This window comes from Papio anubis, chromosome 15 (genome assembly GCF_008728515.1).
Source record: "Papio anubis isolate 15944 chromosome 15, Panubis1.0, whole genome shotgun sequence".
Classification (NCBI taxonomy): Eukaryota; Metazoa; Chordata; class Mammalia; order Primates; family Cercopithecidae; genus Papio; species Papio anubis.
In genome coordinates this window covers 30771968-30794530 of record NC_044990.1, presented here as the reverse complement: position 1 = coordinate 30794530, position 22563 = coordinate 30771968, and the positions used below count along the sequence as shown (strand labels likewise).

The window sequence follows — 22563 nt, the reverse complement described above, 5'->3', positions numbered from 1 at the left end:
CTTTGGGCACAGATTGAAAGTTGACTTTTTTGCAGATGTACTTGAGGGCACATAGAGCTCAGAAGAGGGTGAATGGTTGAGAAACAATCGTCATCACTACCAGATGAAAGTAACTCAAACTGAAGATACCTGGTATTAATGAGAGGTTATCTTTGAATATAAGTGGTTTATAATGATAGCTACACAGTTAGAACAACTTGCGGAACCTTTAAAATGCTGATGCCTAGGCCCACAGCACAGTGATTGAAATAAAATCTCTGAAAATGTCCTGGGCATTACTGTTTTTAAAACAGGTGATTACAATGTACAGCCCAAGTTGAGAGCCACCATAGTCTACGAATAAAATTATTTTTAAAATTCCAACATCTTTTAATTCTTTACTTCCTGATTGTATCTTTTTTCATAACTTACATGTACACATTCTTCTTTTTTCTAGCAAGAATGAGTATTAAGGACTATAGTGCCCAGAATATTTGGCACGAGATCTGTCATCCCTTGTCTGCTCGAAGACAAAAGTTGTTCTCAAACCTTTAGGAAATGCAGATAGTGTAATGGTTAAAAAGCCGGAGGCAAAGCAGATTCAGCAGTATTTGTCATTATCAGCATTTGTACTTTGTTACGTGTTGATTTTTCTTTTTCATATATTCACTTGCATTTTTTATTCACAGGACAATATACTTTTTTGAAAATAAACTTCTTTTAAATTTTAAAACAGTTTTAGATTTACAGAAAAATTACAAAGATAGTACAAAAAGCTTCCATATATGCCAAACTGTAATTAACATCTAACATAGCCTTGAGGTGTAGAAACATTTCTTAAGCAAGATTCAGCAAGCAGAAACTATTAAGGAAAAATGATGAATAAATTTGACTATACTAAATTTTAAAGATACCATAAATAAAAACATAATATACAGATCAGCAGAAAACATTTTCAAATGTAACTAGCAGCAAATTAATAAAATATCTTTTTTTTAATTTTTATTTTAAGTTCTGGGGTACATGTTCAGAGTATGCAACTTTATTACATAGGTAAACGTGTGCCATTGGTGATTTGCTGCACCTATCAACCCATCATGTAGGTATTAGGGCAATACACTTTCAAGGTAGAATGCTAACACATTCTTTCGTAAGCATTTCCAAGGCTGACATCTCATGTTAGTTCTGATGTATTTATTATACATTGAAAACTTTAAAAATTTTACTCCAGTCTGTCGTCGTATATCCCACAGTGTTACTCGTCAAATTTTAATAGCTGCTTTAATGATGGGAATGGTTAAAAAGGATTTTGCAGTAGAAGTTTAAAATTGGAAAAGTCTGGCCAGGTGCTGTGGCTCATGCGTGTAATCTCAGCACTTTGGGAAGCCAAAGTGGGAGGATCGTTTGAGCCCAGGAGTTCAAGACCAGCCTGGACAACATAGCAAGACCCTGCCTCTAAAAAAAAAAAAATTTTAAAATTAGCTGGGCATGGTGGCATATGCCTGTAGTCCTAGCTATTTGGGAGGCTGAGGTGGGAGGAGCACTTGAGCCCGGGAGGTCAAGGATGCAGTGAGCTGTGATTGCACCGTTGCACTCAAGCCAAAAAACCACCTGTAGAAAACCAGAAAAGTCTGAAGTGCGTGTTGCTATGGAGCAGGCCTGGCAGTTTCTGGGGAGGGGCAGAGCAAAGGGATATTACACTTATTATAAACCTTTTAGTATCATTTGATGTTTTAAAAAGCCATATGTATATATTACTTTGATTTTCAATATATACTTATAATGTATATCTGCAAAATCATTAGGACTAATAAGGTAGACAAAGCAGGCATTGATGGAAATACTTTTTCTAGATGGCAAAGGTTTTTACCATTCATGCTTGACTTTCTCCTAAACCACCTTAAGATTATATAATGGTATCTTAACGGCACCTCTAGACAGAAAAATGACCAGATAGCAGATATGTTTATAAAATTAAAATAGTCTACATAACTGGTAGTTTCTTACTTCCATTTCTTCCCCTGTATCTGCTTGTAAAGTTCAATTTTTCTTTTCAGTTTCAGGCAAATAGTTGGAAAAATCTTATCCTCAAAGTGTGTCAAGGGTCCATCAGTCCTCTGCCATCTCATTACTCCTACGAACTTCAGTTCCTAATCAAGCAGATGTTTAAAAGGAATCCCTCACATCGCCCCTCGGCTACAACGCTTCTCTCTCAAGGCATCATAGCTCGGCTTGTCCACAAGTGCCTACCCCCCGAGGTATGATCTGTGTTGGATTGGCTGTGAACAGTTTTCAAGTGTATGGTAAAATGGTTTGTTATCTTTTAACATTACATGTTACATATGCTCATCAAAATCCAAATGGTACAGAAGTATATTAAAAATAAAAAATTAAAACCTCCTTTCCTTCCTCTTTTCCCCCCAACAATGCTATTGCCCAAGTATAATCACAGTTTGTATATCCTTCCAGACCTTTTTTAGACATATATAAATGTCTGCATTTGTCTATCTAAATTATATGTACTTTTTTTTTTTGAGATGGAGTCTCGCCCTGTCGCCCAGGCTGGAGTGCAGTGGCGTGATCTTAGCTCACTGCAACGTCCACCACCCTGGTTCAAGCAATTCCCCTGCCTCAGCCTCCCAAGTAGCTGGGATTACAGGCACACACCACCATGTCCGGCTAATTTTTTTGTATTAGTAGAGACAGGGTTTCACCATGTTAGCCAGATTGGTCTCGAACTCCTGACCTCAAGCAATCTGCCCGCCTTGGCCTCCCAAAGTGCTGGGATTACAGGTGTGAGCCACCATGCCCGGCGTATATGTACTTTTTTAAGTGGCACTTTTGTTTTTCAACTTGAAATATTATTGTGCTGAAAATGCTGATGATGAAATGATATCACAGCAGTATCTATAGAAAAATATGTTTTCACATCTTTAAATTCTCAACTTTAAATTTCAGATCATCATGGAATATGGTGAGGAGGTATTAGAAGAAATAAAAAATTTGAAGCATAATACACCAAGAAAAAAAAGTAAGAATTTTGGACAGAGTATATTTTGTGAAGTGCTCTTTTAAAAATATACTATAACAGAAAAGAAATACATAATTTTTAGGTTATTAGAGATGATTATCAGAGATACTCCTCAAATGAACATTTTCTTTTTGTTATTTTAGATGTAATTCTGTACTGAGTACTATCCTTTTTGATCCCTGAAACAATTGGGGTTTTAAAAAGCCTAGTTTTGGATATTTTAATGACGGAAAGATGATGCCATCATTATTAGTACCATATTTTCTCTGGCTTGTTGTGTAGGTCAGGTAGAAGGCTTCTTCTGTGGGCTGACCTGACAATCTGTCCAGGAAAATATGGCACTAATCTTGTAGGAAAACGTATCCCAAGTTTCTGAAGAACCATCATGTAAACAGACTTTTTGAAAAGAGAAGCTTTTCTTTTTTATATATATATATTATTATTATTGTTATTATACTTTATGTTCTAGGGTACGTGTGCACAATGTGCAGGTTTGTTACATATGCATACATGTGCCATGTTGGTGTGCTGCACCCATTAACTAGTCATTTACATTAGATATATCTCCTAATTCTTCCCCCTCCCCCAACCCCGCAACAGGCCCCGGTGTGTGATGTTCCCCTTCCTGTGTCCAGGTGATCTCATTGTTCAGTTCCCACCTATGAGTGAGAACATGCGGTGTTTGGTTTTCTGTTCTTGCGATAGTTTGCTGAGAATGATGATTTCCAGCTGCATCCCTGTCCCTACAAAGGACACTAATTCATCCTTTTTTATGGCTGCATAGTATTCCATGGTGTATATGTGCCACGTTTTCTTAATCCAGTCTGTCACTGATGGACATTTGGGTTGATTCCAAGTCTTTGCTATTGTGAATAGTATGACTTATAATCCTTTATAGCAGCATGACTTATAATCCTTTGGGTATATCCCCAGTAATGGGATGGCTGGGTCAAATGGTATTTCTAGTTTTAGATCCTTGAGGAATCGCCACACTGTTTTCCACAATGGTTGAACTAGTTTACAGTCCCACCAACAGTGTAAAAGTGTTCCTATTTCTCCACATCCTCTCCAGCACCTGTTGTTTCCTGATTTTTTAATGATTGCCATTCTAGCTGGTGTGAATGGTATCTCATTGTGGACGGTTGCATTTCTCTGATGGCCAGTGATGATGAGCATTTTTCATAATGTCTGTTGCCAGCATAAATGCTCTTCCTTTTGAAGTGTCTCTCCTGATGGGGATCTGTTCTGAGTTCTTTGTATGTTCTGGATATTAGCCTTTGTCAGATGAGTAGATTACAAAATTTTCTCCCATTCTGTAGGTTGCCTGTTCACTCTGATGGTAGTTTCTTTGCTGTGCAAAAGCTCTTTAGTTTAATTAGATCCCATTTGTCAATTTTGGCTTTTGTTGCCATTGATTTTGGTGTTTTAGACATGAAGTCTTTGCCCATGCCTATGTCCTGAATGGTATTGCCTAGATTTTCTTCTAGGGTTTTTGGTTTTAGATCTAACATTTAAGTCACTAATCCATCTTGAATTGAATTTTTTTGTATATAGGTAAGGAAGGGATCCAGTGTCAGCTTTCTACTTATGGCTAGCCAATTATCCCAGCACCATTTGTTAAATAGAGAATCCTTTCCCCATTTCTTGTTTCTGTCAGATTTGTCAAAGATCAGATGGTTGTAGATGGGTGGTATTATTTCTGGGGGGCTCTGTTCTGTTCCTGGTTTATATCTCTGTTTTGGTACCAGTGCCATGCTGTTTTTGGTTACTGTAGCCTTGTTGTATGGTTTGAAGTCAGGTAGCGTAAATGCCTCCAGCTTTGTTCTTTTTAGAGTTAGGATTCTTGTAGTGCAGGCTCTCTTTTTGGTTTCCATATGAACAAGTAGTTTTCAATTATGAAAGTCATTTGTGGTAACTTAATAAGTGGCATTGAATCTGTAAATTACCTTGGGCAGTATGGCCATTTTCACGATATTGATTCTTCCTATCCATGAGCATGGAATGTTCTTCCATTTGTTTGTATCCTCTTTTATTTCATTGCACAGTGGTTTGTAGTTCTCCTTGAAGAGGTCCTTCACATCCCTTGTAAGTTGGATTCCTAGGTATTTTATTCCCTTTGAAGCAATTGTGAATGGGAGTTCATTCATGATTTGGCTCTGTTTGTCTGTTACTGGTGTATAAGAATGCTTGTGATTTTTGCACGTTGATTTTGTATCCTGAGACTTTGCTGAAGTTTCTTATCAGCTTGAGGAGATTTTGGGCTGAGACGATGGGGTTTTCTAAATATCCAGTCATGTCATCTGCAAACAGGGGCAATCTGACTTCTTCTTTTCCTAATTGAATACCCTGTATTTCTTTCTCTTGCCTCATTGTCCTGGCCAGAACTTCCAACACTATGTTGAATAGGAGTGGTGAGAGAGGGCATCCCTGTCTTGTGGCTATTTTTAAGGGGAATGCTTCCAGTTTTTGCCCATTCAGTGTGATATTGGCTGTGAGTTTGTCATAAATAGCTCTTATTATTTTGAGATACGTTCCATCAATACCAAATTTATTGAAAGTTTTTAGCATGAAGGGCTGTTGAATTTTGTCAAAGGCCTTTTCTGCATCTATTGAGATAATCATGTGGTTTTTGTCTTTGGTTCTGTTTATATTTGCATATGTTGAACCAGCCTTGCATCCCAGGGATGAAGCCCACTTGATCATGGTGGACAAGCTTTTTGATGTGGTGCTGGATTCGGTTTGCCAGTATTTTACTGAGGATTTTTGCAAAGCTGTTCATCAGGGATATTGGTCTAAAATTCTCTTTTTTTGTTGTGTCTCTGCCAGGCTTTGGTATCAGGATGATGTTGGCCTCATAAAATGAGTAGGGAGGATTCCCTCTTTTTCTATTGATTGGAATAGTTACAGAAGGAATGGTACCAGCTCCTCCTTGTACCTCTGGTAGAATTCAGCTGTGAATCCATCTGGTCCTGGACTTTTTTTGGTTGGTAGGCTATTAATTATTGCCTCAATTTCAGAGCCTACTATTGGTATCATCAAGGATTCAACTTCTTCCTGGTTTAGTCTTGGTAGAGTGTATGTGTCCAGGAATTTATCCATTTCTTCTAGGTTAGAAGAGAAGCTTTTCTAATGTAAACTGTGGACTCTGGGTGCTGGGTGGTAGTGATGTGTCAGAGTAGGCTCATTGACTGTAAAGGTGCAGCATGTTGGTATTGGGGAGGTACTGTGTGGGGGGGGACAGGTGGTATATGGGACTCTCTGTACTCACTACTCAGTTTTATGGTGAACCTAAAACTGCTTGGTTTTTTTTGAAATGGAGCTTCACTCTTGTTGCCCAGGCTGGAGTGCAATGGCACAATCTCGGCTCACTGCAACCTCTGCCTCCCAGGTTCAAGCGATTCTCTTGCCTCAGCCTCCCAAGTAGCTAGGATTACAGGCATGTGCCACCATGCCTGGCTAATTGTTTGAATTTAGCAGAGATGGGGTTTCACCATGTTGGTCAGACTGGTCTCGAACTCCTGACCTCAGGTGATCCACCCACCTCGGCCTCCCAAAGTGCTGGGATTACAGGCCTGAGCTACTGTGCCTGGCCTAAAACTGCTCTTAAACAATAAAATATCCTAATTAAAAACAAAAACCAGAGGCTTTTCCAAAGTTGTGAATCATCCACATAATAGCTGCATGAAATTTTCATACATCTATAGTCTATCCTGAGAAAATACCAAATTTAATTTATTGTCTCTTTAGAAGTTGTCATCTCTGAATTTTTTTCAAAGCTATTTTTATTCCTTGTCCTTTCTCATCAGTGATTTCCTTCTGAAGAAATCCAACAGAGCTAGTAGCTATGAACAGAATACAGGAGAAGAATTAAGAAGTGTGGGAGATCACCCACTGCTGGTACATGTTGCAAAACCTCCATTGCCTGGTGCTCTTTATCATAATGTTATATGCAGATACTACAAAAGAAACATTTCGAGAACTGTATTTTTTTCTTAAACTTAACTTTTAAATGTTGTTTTTGGAAGGATGCAAACCCTTCAGTCTTACAACTCAACCTTTTCTCCATTAGTTAAGAGATAGCCAGTTACCTTTGTTTTACCAGTTTGCTTTAGCATAGGTGTTATTCTGTGGCTTTTGTTCACATCCCAGGGTAGTGGGAAATTAGTTTTAAAATGCTGGGCAAGAAAAAAAGAGACTAAGAAAAATTTCAAGGTAGTTTGGAAAAGTGTAGGTTTTTTAAAATTAACTTTATTTTATTTTTGAGACAGAGTCTCACTCTGTCTCCCAGGCTGGAGTGCAGTGGTGCGATCTTGACTCATTGCAACCCCTGCCTCCCAGGCTCAAGCAATTCTCATGCCTTAGCCTCCAGAGTGGCTGGGACTACAGGCGTGTGCCACCATACCTGGCTAATTTTTTCTTTTTTGGTAGAGACAGGGTTTCACCATGTTGACCGGACTGGTCTCAAACTCCTGACCTCAGGTGATCCACCTGCCTTGGCCTCCCAAAGTGCTGGGATTACAGGGATAAGCCACTGTACCCGGCCGAAAAAGTGTAGTGTTACAGTTTCTAAAGAGGAATAAAGTAGTTAGAGAAATGCCACCAAACTGGGACCATATGTCTGATGGCATCTCCAGTTTCATCTGTAGACAGACCAGAACAATGAAATGGAACAGGGCAGGGATCGCATCTGACTTGCTCACTCTTGTATTCTCAGTGTATCATCATCCATGTTCAATAGCAATTTTTTAAAATGTTGAGTGAATAACGGACATGAACCACAGGGCTCTGCCAGAGAAAAATGAGGTATAGCCATTCCTACCAAAGGGATCAATTGCCAGAGTTCTCTCCTAACTCCTCCTGCTGGTCTCTTCTGAGTTAATAAATGGCTCACTTCTTCTTAGGGATACCTATTCCACCAGCTGTGATAGCTCACAGGAAAAGCATGGACTCCACTAGCTAGCATGCACCAAAGGGGATAATGACCTTAAGTATGCAGAGTATGTTACCTCTTAGTGCTTAAATGGGTTGGCATAAGTGAGCAGAGATGTCTTTTAACTTTTAGATTTTAACTTTAGTAATGAAACAGTGGAAATAACCTCTTTCAACAACTGAGATGTATTATTAGGTGATTAAAGCTTGTTACTCCCATTCAGGATATCAGAGAGCTTTGGTTCTTTGACTTTAATAACCTCACTCACTTCTCCAGCTGTATGCAGATCATATTAGGAACTTAATAAGATGATCCTTTATGTGTTTTATCTTTCTACCTTCTCTCTCTCTCTTTTAAAAGCAAACCCCAGCAGAATCAGGATAACTTTGGGAAATGAAGCAAGCACAGTGGTAAGTGCTTTAAAATTACATTTATGAGGCTGGGCGTGGTGGCTCACGCCTGTAATCCCAGCTCTTTGGGAGGCTGAAGCAGGTGGATCACCTGAGGTCAGGAATTGGAGACCTGCCTGGCCAACATGGTGAAACCCCGTCTCTACTAAAAATACAAAAATTAGCCAGGCATGTTGGCATGCACTTGTAATCCCAGCTACTCGGGAGGTTGAGGCAGGAGAATCAAGTGAACCTGGAGACGGAGGTTGCAGTGAGCTGAGATTGCGCCATTGCACTCCAGCCTGGGCAACAAGAGTGAAACTCCATGTCAAAAAAAAAAAAAAAAAATACATTTATGAAATATCTACCTCCGGGATACTGGGTACCCTTCAGTGCTGCAAGATATTTGGAAGACCGTGACCTGGTCCCTCTAGTTAAGTACTTCTTCCTTCATCTTTTGGTATGTGAAAGAACTGGTAGCTGTTCATCTGCACTGTCAGCTGAACCACTTTGGGTCACCATTTATTGTTTACTTTTCCATTTGTTATTATTTTTTGAGTCGGAGTCTCACTCTGTCTCCCAGGCTGGAGTGCAGTGGCACGATCTTGGCTCACTGCAAGCCCCGCCTCCCGGGTTCACACCATTCTCCTGCCTTAGCCTCCTGAGTACCTGCCTCAGCCTCCCAGAGTGCTGGGATTACAGGCGTGAGCCACCACGCCTGGCCTCCATTTTTTATTATTGATGACAGTGGTTTCAATACAGATGTGAAAGAATTTTGTCTTGCTTTCAGTCATGAAAATCTTGTGTTATGCTGGCTTTTTTTTTTTTTTTTTAGGTAGAGTGTCACTTTGGCATCCAAACTGGAGTGCAGTGGCGTGAACATGGTTCACTGCATCTTCGAACTCCTGGGCTCAAGTGATCCTCCCACCTCAGTCTCTCAAAGTGCTGGGATTATAGGTGTGAGCCATTGGGCATGGCTGCTTTTTGGTTTGTTTGTTTGTTTATTTTGAAGCAGAATCTCCCTCTGCCACCCAGACTGGAGTGCAGTGGCGCAATCATGGCTCACTGCAACCTCTGCCTCCTGGGTTCAAGCGATTCTCATGCCTCAGCCTCCTGGTTAGCTAGGAACACAGGCATGAGCCACCATGCCCAGCTAAGTTTTTGTCTTTTTAGTAGAGGTGGGGTTTTGCTGTGTTGGCCAGGCTGGTCGTGAACTCCTGACCTCATGTGATCTGCCTGCCTTGGCTTCCCAAAGTGCTAGGATTACAGGTGTGAGCCACCACGTATGGCCTGCTTTTTGTTTTTTTATGGTGGTACAATATGCATAACATAAAATGTGCCATTTTAGCCAATTCTAAGTGTACAATTCAGTGGTGTTAATTACATTCATAATATTGTGCAACTATCACTACTATCTATTTCCAAAACTTTTTATCATCCCAAACAGAAACTCTGTACCTGTTAAACAATAACTCCCACTTCCACCACTGCAGCCCCTGGCAGCCTCTAATCTCAAATCTGGTAGCCCCTGGTAGCTGCTCAAATCTTTGTGTGAATTTGCCTATTCTAAGTATTTCATATGAGGGGAATCTTACAATATTTGTCCTTTTATGTCTGACTTCTTTCACTTACATAATGTTTTTAAGTTCTTCTGTGTGTCAAAACTTCATTCCTTTTTATTGCTGTGCTGAATAACATTTAGATTACTATTTAGATCTTAACATTTTTCTGTTCAATGCCTTGTAGTGCCTCCTTGTTATCCCAAGAATCAATTTTCAGGCCGGCATTCGGGGTCCTGTTCATCCTGTCTAGCCCTGGGCAACTGTGACATTCTTTTACACTGAAGCTTCTCTAAAGCTGTGGATATTAACAACGGATCCATGTTTCAGTGTTGTCACACCCCCCTTCGCAAATCGTATACTATTGATTTTTTTCTTCAGTATTTCAGTTAACCTTTCTTTTTCTCCTTCTCTCCTTCTCTCTCTCTCTCTCTCTCTCTCTCTCTGTTGCGCAGGCTGGAGGGCAGTGGCATCAACACCACTCACTGCAAACTGACCTCTTGGGCTCAAGGGATCCTCCCACCTCAGCCTCTTGAGTAGCTGGAACTACAGGTGCATGCCACCATGCCTGGATAATTTTTTAATTTTTTTATAGGAATGAGGTCTCACTGTGTTGCTGGTGTTGAACTCTTGGGCTTAAGTGATCCTCTCACCTTGGCTTCCCAAAGTGCTGGAATTTACAGGTGTGAGCCACTTCGCCTGGCCTAACCTTCCAATTCAAAAAGGAAAAGATGTTGTACTGACAACAAATTGCTCTCTTCATGCAATGCACTAGTAATTAAACTTGTAAATTTTTTGAATGAACCATAAGTTCTAAATAAATAACTATATCCCATCATTATGTTGCTACAAATGGAATACAGACCTCTATACTTTTTTTTCTTTTCATTGTAATGTCTGTTTTTTTTTCCAACTTTTTGAGATATAATTTACATGCCACAAAATTTACCCATTTTTGTGCACAATTTGATAAATTTTGGTGATGGTATTTAAACATCCATATAACCCCTGCCACAGTCATCTTATAGAACTTCCAGGCAGGGCAGAGTGGCTTATGCCTGTAATACCAACACTCTGGGAGGCGGAGGCAGGAGCATTGATTGAGGCCAGGAGTTTGAGTCCAACCTGGGCAACACAGTGAAACCCCATCTCTACAAAAAATTAAAAATTTTAGGTGGGCATGGTGACACATGCCTGTAGTCCCAGCTACTGGGAAGCTGAGGCAGGAGGATTGCCTGAGCCTGGGAAGTTGAGGCGCAGTGAACTATGATCACACTTCTGCACTCCAGCCTGGGCAACTCAGCAAGACTCTGTCTCAAAAAGAAAAGAATTTCCATCCCCTAAAATGTTTCCTTGTGCCCTTCGCAGATGATCTGTGCCCATACGCTATAGTTTGATACCACCTGTAGTGGACACAGCAATATGTGTTCGCAAAATGAAAAGGGTGCAACACGTGAACAAAATGGAGAAAAGGCCAAAAAGTCAGTCAGGGAATGAGGGACTTGAGGTAGGAAAACTTGTGTGCAGGCCAGCAAAGGACAATGGCAATGAAGGCAGAGTTGAATAGCACCCAGAGGAACGTGGGAGGCCACTGCAGACACAGAAAGCGGGGATCCTCAATGGGAAGGAAAGACTGGAATCCCCTGGGGGGCTTTTCACAGCTGCCCCTCACCGCTACTCCCCCAAGATTCTGATGTCGTTCTTGAGTGTAGGAGGCTTTGAAATCGCTGCTGTCAGTGAGCCACCACTGTTAAGTGACAGATTTTTATGTTCCCTACATGTGTGGGAAGAGAAGTTTCAGAACCACGGCTTAGAAATAAGAAAACCCGCCGGGCGCGGTGGCTCAAGCCTGTAATCCCAGCACTTTGGGAGGCCGAGACGGGCGGATCACGAGGTCGGGAGATCGAGACCATCCTGGCTAACACGGTGAAACCCCGTCTCTACTAAAAAAATACAAAAAACTAGCCGGGCGAGGTGGCGGGCGCCTGTAGTCCCAGCTACTCGGGAGGCTGAGGCAGGAGAATGGCGTGAACCCGGGAGGCGGAGCTTGCAGTGAGCTGAGATCCGGCCACTGCACTCCAGCCTGGGCGACAGAGCAAGACTCCGTCTCAAAAAAAAAAAAAAAAAAAAAAAGAAATAAGAAAACCCACCATGCCACGGAAGCCTACTGTTTATTTATTCATTCAATAAAGAATTGAGAACTTCTTTGCCTGGGACTGTTTAGGCATTCAATATGTACTCCTTCTCAAAATATATGCAGATTTAGTAAACTAGATAGTGTATTACTATATTTCGTGAAATAAATCAAGGGCTTAGATAATTTGGAAAGATACTGAATTAAGTGGGAACATTTTGATTCTATATGGCAACTTTATAAAATGTCTCATTTTGATATTACAGTTTGTAAAGCCCAGTACAGCAAACCATATTGAAATTTTTCATTACTCTTTTCCTTAGTAAAGACCTTTCAAATATCTGTCATTTTAATATATCCTCTTCATATTTATAATAATTGACATTAATGGCTATTAATGCATACGTCTATTAATATATACATGTATGTAGGTTTATGGTTGTTAATATACATATATGTTATTAAATACATATAGATATAGATGGCTATTAATATACATGTCTTTGGGGTTCTATGATTATGCATGTTTTTTAATCCATTAATTTTTATTTGAAATTAAAATGGCTGACTTTGCATATTTGTTTATCTTTTTCGTAGCAATTCAAGCATTATTTAATCTGTATTGTTAATCTATTTTAAAGCAAGAGGAAGAACAAGATAGAAAGGGTAGCCATACTGATTTGGAAAGCATTAATGAAAATGAAAGTGCATCGAGAAGAGTAAACAGAGAAGAAAAAGGTGAGTTATTCAAATTCTAATCATTTCTTAGACAAGGAGTTGGGGAGTACAGAGGGAATACCAATTTTTATGTTACTAGGTCTCAGGTATCGTAAACAAGAGTACAAGCTGATATTTGTTTGCTTATCTAGTAACTTATTTAATGTTTTAGAAATATTTTATTTACCTACAACAAAAGAGAGAATAGCATTTATCAGTAAGAGCCATTAGAAAGAGTGGTATTTATTGTGCTATCCACCTTAAAAAGCATAGCATACTGTGTGTATGTAAGTCCTCCCAGGGCTTCATTCTTGCACAATGTATAACATGTAAGTATATACATATCATTTTTTTTTTTTATTTTTTTATTTTTTTTGAGATGGAGTCTCGCTCTGTTGCCCAGACTGGAGTACAGTGGCCCAATCTCTGCTCCCTGCAAGCTCTGCCTCCCGGGTTCACGCCATTCTCCTGCCTCAGCCTCCCAAGTAGCTAATTTTTTGTGTGTATGTTTTCAGTAGAGACAGGGTTTCACCGTGTTAGCCAGGATGGTCTCGATCTCCTGACCTCATGATCCACCTGCCTTGGCCTCCCAGAGTGCTGGCATTACCAGTGTGAGCCACCGCACCCGGCCTACATATTTTTTTTTTTTTAACTCAGTCACTGTAATGATTCATTTGTAACTTTTTATTTTGGATTTTTTTTTTTAATTTCCTTTGCTACTTAGATTTGAAAGAACATTGATCTTTCAAACATAGATCTGAGTTTGAAAGAGAAAAGAAACACTTCCATATTGTTGTTAGATAGTCTGTGTGTGGACAGAGATGGATACATAAAATAACATGCTTGGCATTCCTTTTTTACGTTTTAAAATCAGGTAATGAGTCAGTCCATCTGAGGAAAGCCAGTTCACCAAATCTTCACAGACGACAGTGGGAGAAAAATGTACCCAATACAGCTCTTACAGCTTTGGAAAAGGCATCCATACTCACCTCCAGTTTAACAGCAGAGGATGATAGAGGTTAGTAGTCAGATTGAATACTATTATTTTACTAGAGAACTTTTTCTAATACTTAGTGCACTAGAGGCTTTTAATGTCTGTGAAGGGTATTTGGCGTCACACATCAGAGCATTACTCATACAGGTGAATGAAGTAGATTTTAGTTAACAGTCAAATATAATTAACTTTGCTTGAAAATATGATCTGGAAAGTACATGCTGAGAAATCTTTTTTTTATTCGGCACTAATTTTTGTCTTTTTCCAACTAGGTGGTTCTGTAATAAAATACAGCAAAAATACTGCTCGTAAGCAGTGGCTCAAAGAGACCCCTGACACTTTGTTGAACTTCCTTAAGAATGCTGATCTCAGCTTGGCCTTTCAAACATACACGATATATAGACCAGGTAATTCATGTCTGTATGTGACCTTGGAAACCCTTTGACTTTTTGAAAATTGTGGTAAATATATATAACATAAAATTTACATTTGAACCCTTTTGAAGTGTACAGTTCAGTGGTACTAAGTATGCCACATTGTTGTGCAGCCATCACCAGTATCCATCCACAGAAATGTTCTCATCTTCCAAAACTCAATTCAAAGGGTTTCCCTTCTCCCAGAAACACTTTGATTTCAAAGTTGTAAAATAATTCATAGCATTGTATTTTTAGGTGTTTTTTAATCTTTTCTAGCCAGTCTTAAGCTACAATTAAAATTTTTCATGGAGCTACATTACTTCTGTTTGCTCATTTGTTTGCTTATTTTCATAATCCTGCTACTACTTTCTTTGAAGAGGAGCCCATTTTTATCATGCAAATATGCCATTGCTTTAGCAACAACTCCAAGATTTCTTTTGCTGTATACCTGAACTCTGTTACATTGAATAGAGCTCAAAAAGGATGAACAATTAGGATTTGATTTTTAAATTTTTTTACAGACATCTTTACTAACATTGTGTAAAATAATTTTTTATAATACCATCCTTAGAAATCTAGGCCAGTGGTCTGTATTAGATATGTATGTGTGTATGTGTATTATAATTATGATAATTTAATTACTAAGCCACCTTGCTAGGTTAAGATCTAAGATAAATTATACCAAGTAGAGCAGGTAATGGTATGGCAAGTCTGACTATATTTATTGCAACGATTTAGTTGTATTTGTTTATTTGGTCAGTATTTATTGAATGCCTAACATAGGTTAAGATGAAAAAAAGAATAAAACACAGTTCCTGCCCTAAGGATGAAGGAGTTCATTACATGGGAGGTCAGCACACTGATAAGGAATTATAGTGCCCTGTGATATATGCATTCAGATAGAACTGTGCACAAAAGGTCATGGAAGCCCTAAGGAGATGCTAATGCATGGGAGGAAAATGTTAAGGAAGGTTAATGATTATGAATTTCAATTTTGCAATTTTAGGTCCAGGATTTTCTGTCTGGTCCAGTGATGAAGTCTTTGTCATTTTAGGAAAGTCCCTGTTTAAAAACTATGTCATAGTTCTATTTTGAAATGCCTTTTAGAAGATTCAGCCCATGTTTTTAGGGTAGATTTTCATGCTGTTTGTGAGAAATCTAAAAGTAATTACACCTGGAAAAAATTTTTAAGCATGCATATGGTCTTCCTTCAGTTTCCAACTTTTCTTCCTCCTCATTGTGAAAACTTGGGAGGAGAAAGTTCAAAGGAAAAAAGAAATTACTATAACCCAACTTTCAAAGGTAACTTTTAATGCCTTAATATACATTCTTATATTGGGAGGGTTTTATGGTAATTTTCCGAGTTTTTTTTTCTCTTAAAGAAAATCCTGTTTATAGGCTGGGTGTGGTGGCTCATGCTTGTAACCCAGCACTCTGGGAGGCTGAAGCAGGAGGAGTGCTTGAGCTCAGGAGTTCAAGACAAGCCTGGGCAACATAGCGAGACCTTGCCTCTACTAAAAAAATTAGCCAGGCATGGTTCTGGACGCCTCTAGTCCCAGCAACTTGGGAGTCTGAGGTAGGAGGAGCTCTTGAGCCTGGGAGTTCGAGGCTGCATTGAGCCATGATCATGCCACTGCACTGTAGCCTGGGTGACAGAGTGAGACCCTGACTCAAAAAAAAGAATAAAGAAAGTTCCGTTTATAAATTTAGTCCACGTCCTAGTGCTTCTGCTTCCGGGGCCTGTTTTATGCCCACAATCATGTTGGGGTTGGGTAATGTGGGGAGACACTACACAAGAGTAATGGAACATGACATTGTCCTCAGCCAGCAAGCTTATGGAAGATTTTAGTCAAACTGCATGAAATAAGTAAATACTGTTTAAATTGGTATATTTTCTGTTAATATCTCCTGAAGGTTCAGAAGGGTTCTTGAAAGGCCCCCTGTCTGAAGAAACAGAAGCATCGGACAGTGTCGACGGAGGTCACGATTCTGTCATTTTGGATCCAGAGCGACTTGAGCCTGGGCTAGATGAGGAGGACACGTACGTTGTGATATGCGTAGAAAGCTTTAGCTGGGGGTGGAGTGTATGTGTGTTTGTGTGTGTTTGTGTGTGATTTAAATTAGACCATGATAATTTCAGGTTTGGTAGGGACCTCTTAGATTACTTTTCATCATAAATGGAAATTTTTTTTTTTTTAGACAGAGTCTCGCTCTGTCTCCCAGGCCGGAGTGCAGTGGTGGGATCTCAGCTCACTGCAAGCTCCACCTCCTGGGTTCACGCCATTCTCCTGCCTCAACCTCGCGAGTAGCCGGGACTACGGGCGCCTGCCACCACACCTGGCTAATTTTTTGTATTTTTACTAGAGACAGGGTTTCACCGTGTTAGAGTCTCAATCTCCCCCGACCTTGGCCTCCCAAAGTGCTGGGATTACAGGTGTGAGCAACCATGCCCGGCCATCATAAATGGGTATTTATATCCTGATCTTTTGTCTGGGATGGGTAATACCTTACAATATGATTATAAAATTCCTGATTGAGCCCTACACCTATAGCCTTTCAGCTTGAACTTGTTATTTTTTAATATATTAGGTTTTACATTTTTAAAAGTGTTAGAAACAGTCAAAGAAGTGATCTTTTGGAAGAACTGACAATTTTTTCCCTTCAGTTGCCTTATGGAACTCATTTTTCAAAAGCTTAAGTATTGTTATGGTGGTGTTTTGCTTTGAACTCACCAACAGATACTGTGCCCCTAATGTAGAGGTTTATGGTCCAAATTGTTTTTTCACAGGGACTTTGAGGAGGAAGATGACAACCCCGACTGGGTGTCAGAGCTGAAGAAGCGAGCTGGATGGCAAGGCCTGTGCGACGGATAATGCCTGAGGGAGTGTTCCTGAGTCACACTGAGGAGAGGCTTCACTCAGGAGTTCATGTTGAGATGATCATGAGTTCATGCGATGTATATTTTCCTTTGGAAACAGAATGAAGTGGAGGAAACTCTTAATACTTAAAATTGTTCTTGATTAGTATCATGAGTTTGAAAAGTCTAGAACTCCTGTAAGTTTTTGAATTCGAGAGAGAAGGTGTAGTGGAATGAGTGTGAGCATTGGGCTTTGCAGTCCCATAGAACAGAAATGGGATGATAGCCTGCCACTACCTACTTGTGTGATTGTGGGAAATTACTTAATCTCTTCGAGCCCCAATTTCCTTAACCATAAAATGAAGATAATAATGCCTACCTCAGAGGGATGCTGACTATAGACCATTACAGCAGCCCGTATGTTATTCACATTATGATTTGTGTTTATTATTATGTGACTCTTTTTACACTTCCTAAAGGCTTGAGAATTAAATATATTTAATTTTGATATGGTAATGTGTGTAGTTTTTCAATATGACCTGATTCTGAGTAGTTTGAAGATCATTCCAATGGTCTTCACCAGCTGTCCTTAAATACAGTCCCTCATAGGATGCACAAAAGAGCCTGGGTTGGAGGGTCAGCCCTGGGAAGCATGGGGTGGTCTGCAGATCTTGTCAGAAGATAGCAGTCCTGTAGATGAGGAAGGAAGAGGCCAGAGGTGAGGAGCAGAAATGGTAAATATCAGAAACTAGAGAGTGATGTGGAATAAATAGGGGGACGCATGGCACACATGTGCTGGGTCCTGTCGTGTGTGTTAACCTCATCTACTAGTGTGCACTTTAGTGAGATGAGAATATTTCACTGAAGAAACAGGCTTCGCTCAACACTGTCACAGAGACATGAGCCAGACAGATACAGGGAACAGTGCTAAAGTGAAGAGAAGGGGGAAAATACATTTAGGGTCATTAACAAGCACTTGCTGAAATCTGGAAAATATACATCTTTTAAATATTTAACAGTTTTTAAATCTTAATGTATAAAACCCTGTGGTATAGAACCCCACCTCACATATACACTGTATTTACATTTGGATATCTTTAATCTCCGGTGGTCTCTGGCAGTCTCTAAATCTTTCCTTGTTTTTCGGGACCTTGATGTTTTTGAGTACTTCTCAGGTATTTTGTAGACTATTGCTCAATTTGGGTTTGTCTCACAATTGAACTAAGCTTACGGATTTTGGGGAAAACCACAAAGGTGAAGTGCCCTTCTCATCACATCATTTCAGGGAGTACACAGCATCAGCATGACTTCTTCCCAGTGTCGTTCACCTTGATCACTTGATGAAGGCAGTGTCTGCCAGGCTCTCCACTATCAACTTTGTAATGTTCCATGTTCATGCTATGTTCACTATAAGCAAGTCATACACTCCAGCTAATAATAAGTTATTTGTTTTCTTGCTTAAATCGTTCTAGCTTTGGCTGTTGGGAATTGTTTCAGGTCACCTCCTGTGTCCCTTTGATGTGCCCCTATTCTTTTGGAGCACTTCCTTCCTTTGTGACACTACAAGATGGTCCAGACTCATCTTTACCTTCTCTGCCCCAGCCCCAAAATCATCCATTTCAACGAGGTTCCCACTGGTTTAGAAACCAAGATCTGGTTGCTGGGTGTGCTTGTTGTTCCTGGGGTGTCACTGCTTTTAGGCCCTCTCAGCAGAGCTAGGAAGTATATGTGTGTATACTAACCTGTGTACACTGTATAATTGTATAACCATCCACACATCTCTACAGTTATTTCTGTATCTCTCCATCTGTACATACATTAAATTAAGCATGGGTCCACACTGATGTCTCCAACTAACCCAATACTACAAGGTTCATTCTAGCCTTCTTCTCATGCTTTTCTATAACTTCTCTCCCTGACAATGAGAAAACTGGCTTGCACCATCCACCACCTGCTTAGCTGTTTGATCCTAGTCTACTTGTAAAGTAGTTTCCAAATCATTAACCCATACCCCTGGGAGATACAAATTTACCAACTAAGGTACAGAGTTTATGTATCTTTCCTATTGTCTCATGGTTTCCAGTCAAATACCATTTCCCAAAATTATTTAGGTTAGCTCTTTGAAATTAGCTTACCACCCTCTTGAACATTTTTCAAGTTAAAGCAGGCATGGATCATTCTAAGGATATTTCCAGATACTGAGCTTCCATATATACTGTATTCCATACTTCTTAGTCATCTTCAATCTTAGCATTGCCCCAGGGTATAAACATTTCCAAACCATCAAACAAAAAAACTTGAAATTATGTACAGTTACTGAGAGACTGGATAAGTATTGGATAATCCTTTTTAAAATCAGAATGGCTTATGGGGTTTTGCTTTTAATAAAATTTCAGAAGAGTAATGGAATTACCAGTTCATGATTATAAACCATTTTTGATGATAGATTACTATATGATTCTTGAGATACAACTAGACAAAAATTGAGGGACACTTTTAACAAAACTTTTCATTCTAATGTACTTATTTCTCAGCACTTACAGCCTTAAAAAAAAAAATGGAAGAGACTCAGTGTTAAACTTCATTGTAGCAAGAAGTTAGCATTCATCTATGGATACAGGAACTGATGACGCATGGGGAGCCCATCCAGGTCTTAAGGAGATGAATTTTGAATACAATTTTATTTTTTTATATTTAATATAATTATCAGCATTGTGATATATTTTATTGTGATCAATTGTGTAGTACTAGTAATTTTAACAATCCAGAAAAAAAATTCTGTGAGCAGGAAATGTAAATTTCCATTTCTATACTTCTTTCAGCAGTATGACAGGATGATCAATAAGACTTTCAAGCATGAAAAAGATAGCTGGGATAAAATTCTATGAGGAAAGTAGAATGAAGATATGATTTAATAAAGCATGTCTAAGAATTCTAGGGAAGAAATGTGGATGTGGTCACTGACACATGAAATTAAATAAAAACAAGTAGATCATATACTTCCTAATATTTTGAGGGAATTTCACTGCCAAAGAAACTAACATTGGCTGTTCCAACTCCTAAACAACTTTTGGACTCCTGTTATGGGCTGCATTCGCCCCTGCCCCGGCCACTCCCAATTCACATATTGAAATCTAACACCAGTAACTCACAATGAGACTGTATTCGGAGATAGAGACTTTAAAGATGCAATGAGATCAAAATGAGGCCTTTGGTTCAGTCCTAATCCAATTTGACTATAGTGGTTATAAGAAGAGGAAATTTTTTGTGGCAGGGACGGGGAGGGGATGGCGGAGAGATGATTTTAAGAAGGAAAAGTAGTGATGTAAACTTATGATTTTTAAAATAGCTTTTTTGTGGGCTTTTGCATGTGTGTGATGGACGATGGAGGGTACCATATCACTGTAGTGTTTAGATTCAATTGGATATATTTTACTTGCGTCACTATTTACAATTGCTGGAAAATACATTTTTTTCAACTACTTAAACGTTTTAGCTGCTTGATGTGCAAATCCAGAATGGGGCAGGGTGGGATAGGGAGGGGGCGTGCGTGCAGACGCTTGGGCAGCGCCGGTTGCGTTAGAAAGTCCTTGGCAGGCCGCCGCTGTGGCCCAAAGAGTAGGAAGCGGTTCCAGTCTCACGTCCACCTCTTGGCAATATTTGAGATCTTGTACAAGAAACACTCTTCCTGTCTTAGTTTAGCTTATTTGTAAAACTAGGAGACTACTGCCTTGCGGGGTTGTAAAGAAAAGAGAGAACGTTTGCGAAGCGTCTGGTGCACCGTAAGCAAGAGCGGGGAGCGCTACTGTAGAGTGCAACGCAAAGCAATCCCGACCCAAGGCAACGGGACGGTGTGGGGCTGGCTCTGTCGGGTCTCCAAACTCCCTGGCGCCTGACCCTGCCTCGCGGTGGACTGTGTGGACGCGTCCCCAGGCCATTCCAGCCTCGCGCCCCGCCCGCGTTTCCTTGCGCGGCTCCGCCCGGCCGCGGGGAGGCGCAGCGGCCCCGGGAACCCGGATCCTTCTGAGACGCTTAGTTGGCCCCGCGGAGCCGGCGGAGCAGGTATGCTGCAGGGTCCGCCCTTAGTCCTTGCCTGGAGCCGCCACAAGGCTTCAGGAACCGGGCAGGGTGGGGGAAAGGGATGGAGTCTCTGCCTGGGGCGGCGGGGGCGGCCCAGAAAAGGCCTAGCGTCCCGGGCGCGTCGGTCTCTATGGCAACGCTCCTCACGCTGAGCGCGGGTCCCGGTAAGCGTCTTGCCACCCACCCGCGGCCGCCTCCAGGGGCGGCCCTAGGGGAGAAGGAATTTTCCTAACTTGGGGGCTTCCACCCTCTGGTGCCACTTGGGCGGGAGGGTCGCGGGCCCTCAGTTCCCAGCTGGTCACCCCCGGCCCCTAGTCTGTATGCGTTTCTCTCAGAACCCCGTCCTCCGGTGTCTGCAGCCTCTCCTGGCTGCGGAGCTGGTTCCCAGCCCCCTGCAACCTAATTGTACCCACTTCCTACCGTGACATGAAATTATTCGAAAACAACCCCCCGCTCACCCCATTAACAACAACAGCAACAACAGCAACAAAACTGTATTATGCCCTAACTGTAGCATAAAGAGGAAACAGAAGGAAAGCAATAAGTAAGAAAGTACATATTTCAATCTGAAAATGCTCGACACTACTACCCTTGGCAAAAGTAGAGAAGCAGCCAGTAGCCGCGCCTGGGCAGTCGCCTGAACTTGATGGCAGCAAATGCAGATTGTTAGGTCTCCGGGACCAGGGGCAACGTGGCCAGTGAAGGGCGTGATTTTCCCAAATGGTGAACAATTCTTGGTAAACCTCCAAACCAAACAAAGTGCAATCAAGCCTTGATTTACATGTAGTTGCATTCCTTGAAAAAAAAAAAAAATCAGTGTTCATTAAAACTGCAAAAATGCTTAGCATTTCGATGTAAAATAGAGTTTGGTTGTAGCCACAGATAATTACAAACGGATTTTTCCGCACACATGAGTGTATAGGAAGACTACAAGATTGTAGGGCCGCAGGGTAATCCTTTATTGTGCGGGACTGTCTCTCGGATCGCAGAATCCTAACATCTCAGGCCCCAACCACCTGTCAATTTCTTGCCTCTGAATCTCGGGGAAACAGCTTCCCCACCCCCATATATTTCCAAAATTCCCCCTAGGGGGCAGTACGTCCCCATTAAGAAAGGCTGGACTGTGAAAAGTACACAAGCCTAAGGACATTCCTGCTTTATAAAGCTGCCAAGCACCGGATATATAGTATCTTTCATTCTCAGAACAAACTTGCAAGACAGATATTGTTATTCCGTTTTAGAAATTAGGAAAGAGCGGTTTTGCCAAGTTAAGTGACTTACCCAGGAACGCAGGGCAAAAGTGTATCAAAGCTGAGCTATGACCCATGTCTGACCAAGAAACTCTGTTTCATTTCAGTTGTTATCTGTGGCCACAAGGAAAGTTACTTGTCTCTGTCTTGGCAACGCTGGGAGGAAAGTTTTATCAAAGTGAGTTCTTTTACACTTTAGTCATCAATTTTCTGACTTTTTTAGTCTT

At 40.6% G+C, this 22563-nt stretch overlaps 2 protein-coding genes across 6 annotated transcripts in view; both read left to right on the top strand.

Moving 5' to 3' along the window:
• Positions 1-17515, top strand: part of NEK3 (NIMA related kinase 3) — a 65836-nt gene extending 48321 nt beyond the window's left edge. The window contains exons 16-23 of one of the 2 annotated variants that reach the window (XR_002518383.2): positions 2037-2237; positions 2938-3010; positions 8301-8350; positions 12664-12760; positions 13614-13757; positions 14006-14140; positions 15364-15451; positions 16064-16175. Coding sequence is in view for 1 of the 2 variants with exons in the window: in XM_003913909.5 (XP_003913958.3) it covers positions 2037-2237; positions 2938-3010; positions 8301-8350; positions 12664-12760; positions 13614-13757; positions 14006-14140; positions 16064-16190; positions 16938-17022 (912 nt within the window). In the remaining variant the exon portion in view is untranslated. Of the gene's footprint in view, positions 1-2036; positions 2238-2937; positions 3011-8300; positions 8351-12663; positions 12761-13613; positions 13758-14005; positions 14141-15363; positions 15452-16063; positions 16191-16937 lie in introns of those variants that run through there. The other variant, XM_003913909.5, reaches the window with a different exon arrangement.
• A 103-nt stretch (positions 17516-17618) lies between these two features.
• The window catches only part of NEK5 (NIMA related kinase 5), a 95866-nt gene continuing 90921 nt past the window's right edge, over positions 17619-22563 (top strand). For 3 of the 4 annotated variants that reach the window (XM_021929653.2, XM_031655867.1, XM_031655866.1), the window contains exons 1-2: positions 17619-21068; positions 22444-22514. The gene's annotated coding sequence lies outside the window, so the exon portion shown is untranslated. Of the gene's footprint in view, positions 21069-21286; positions 22515-22563 lie in introns of those variants that run through there. The other variant, XM_021929652.2, reaches the window with a different exon arrangement.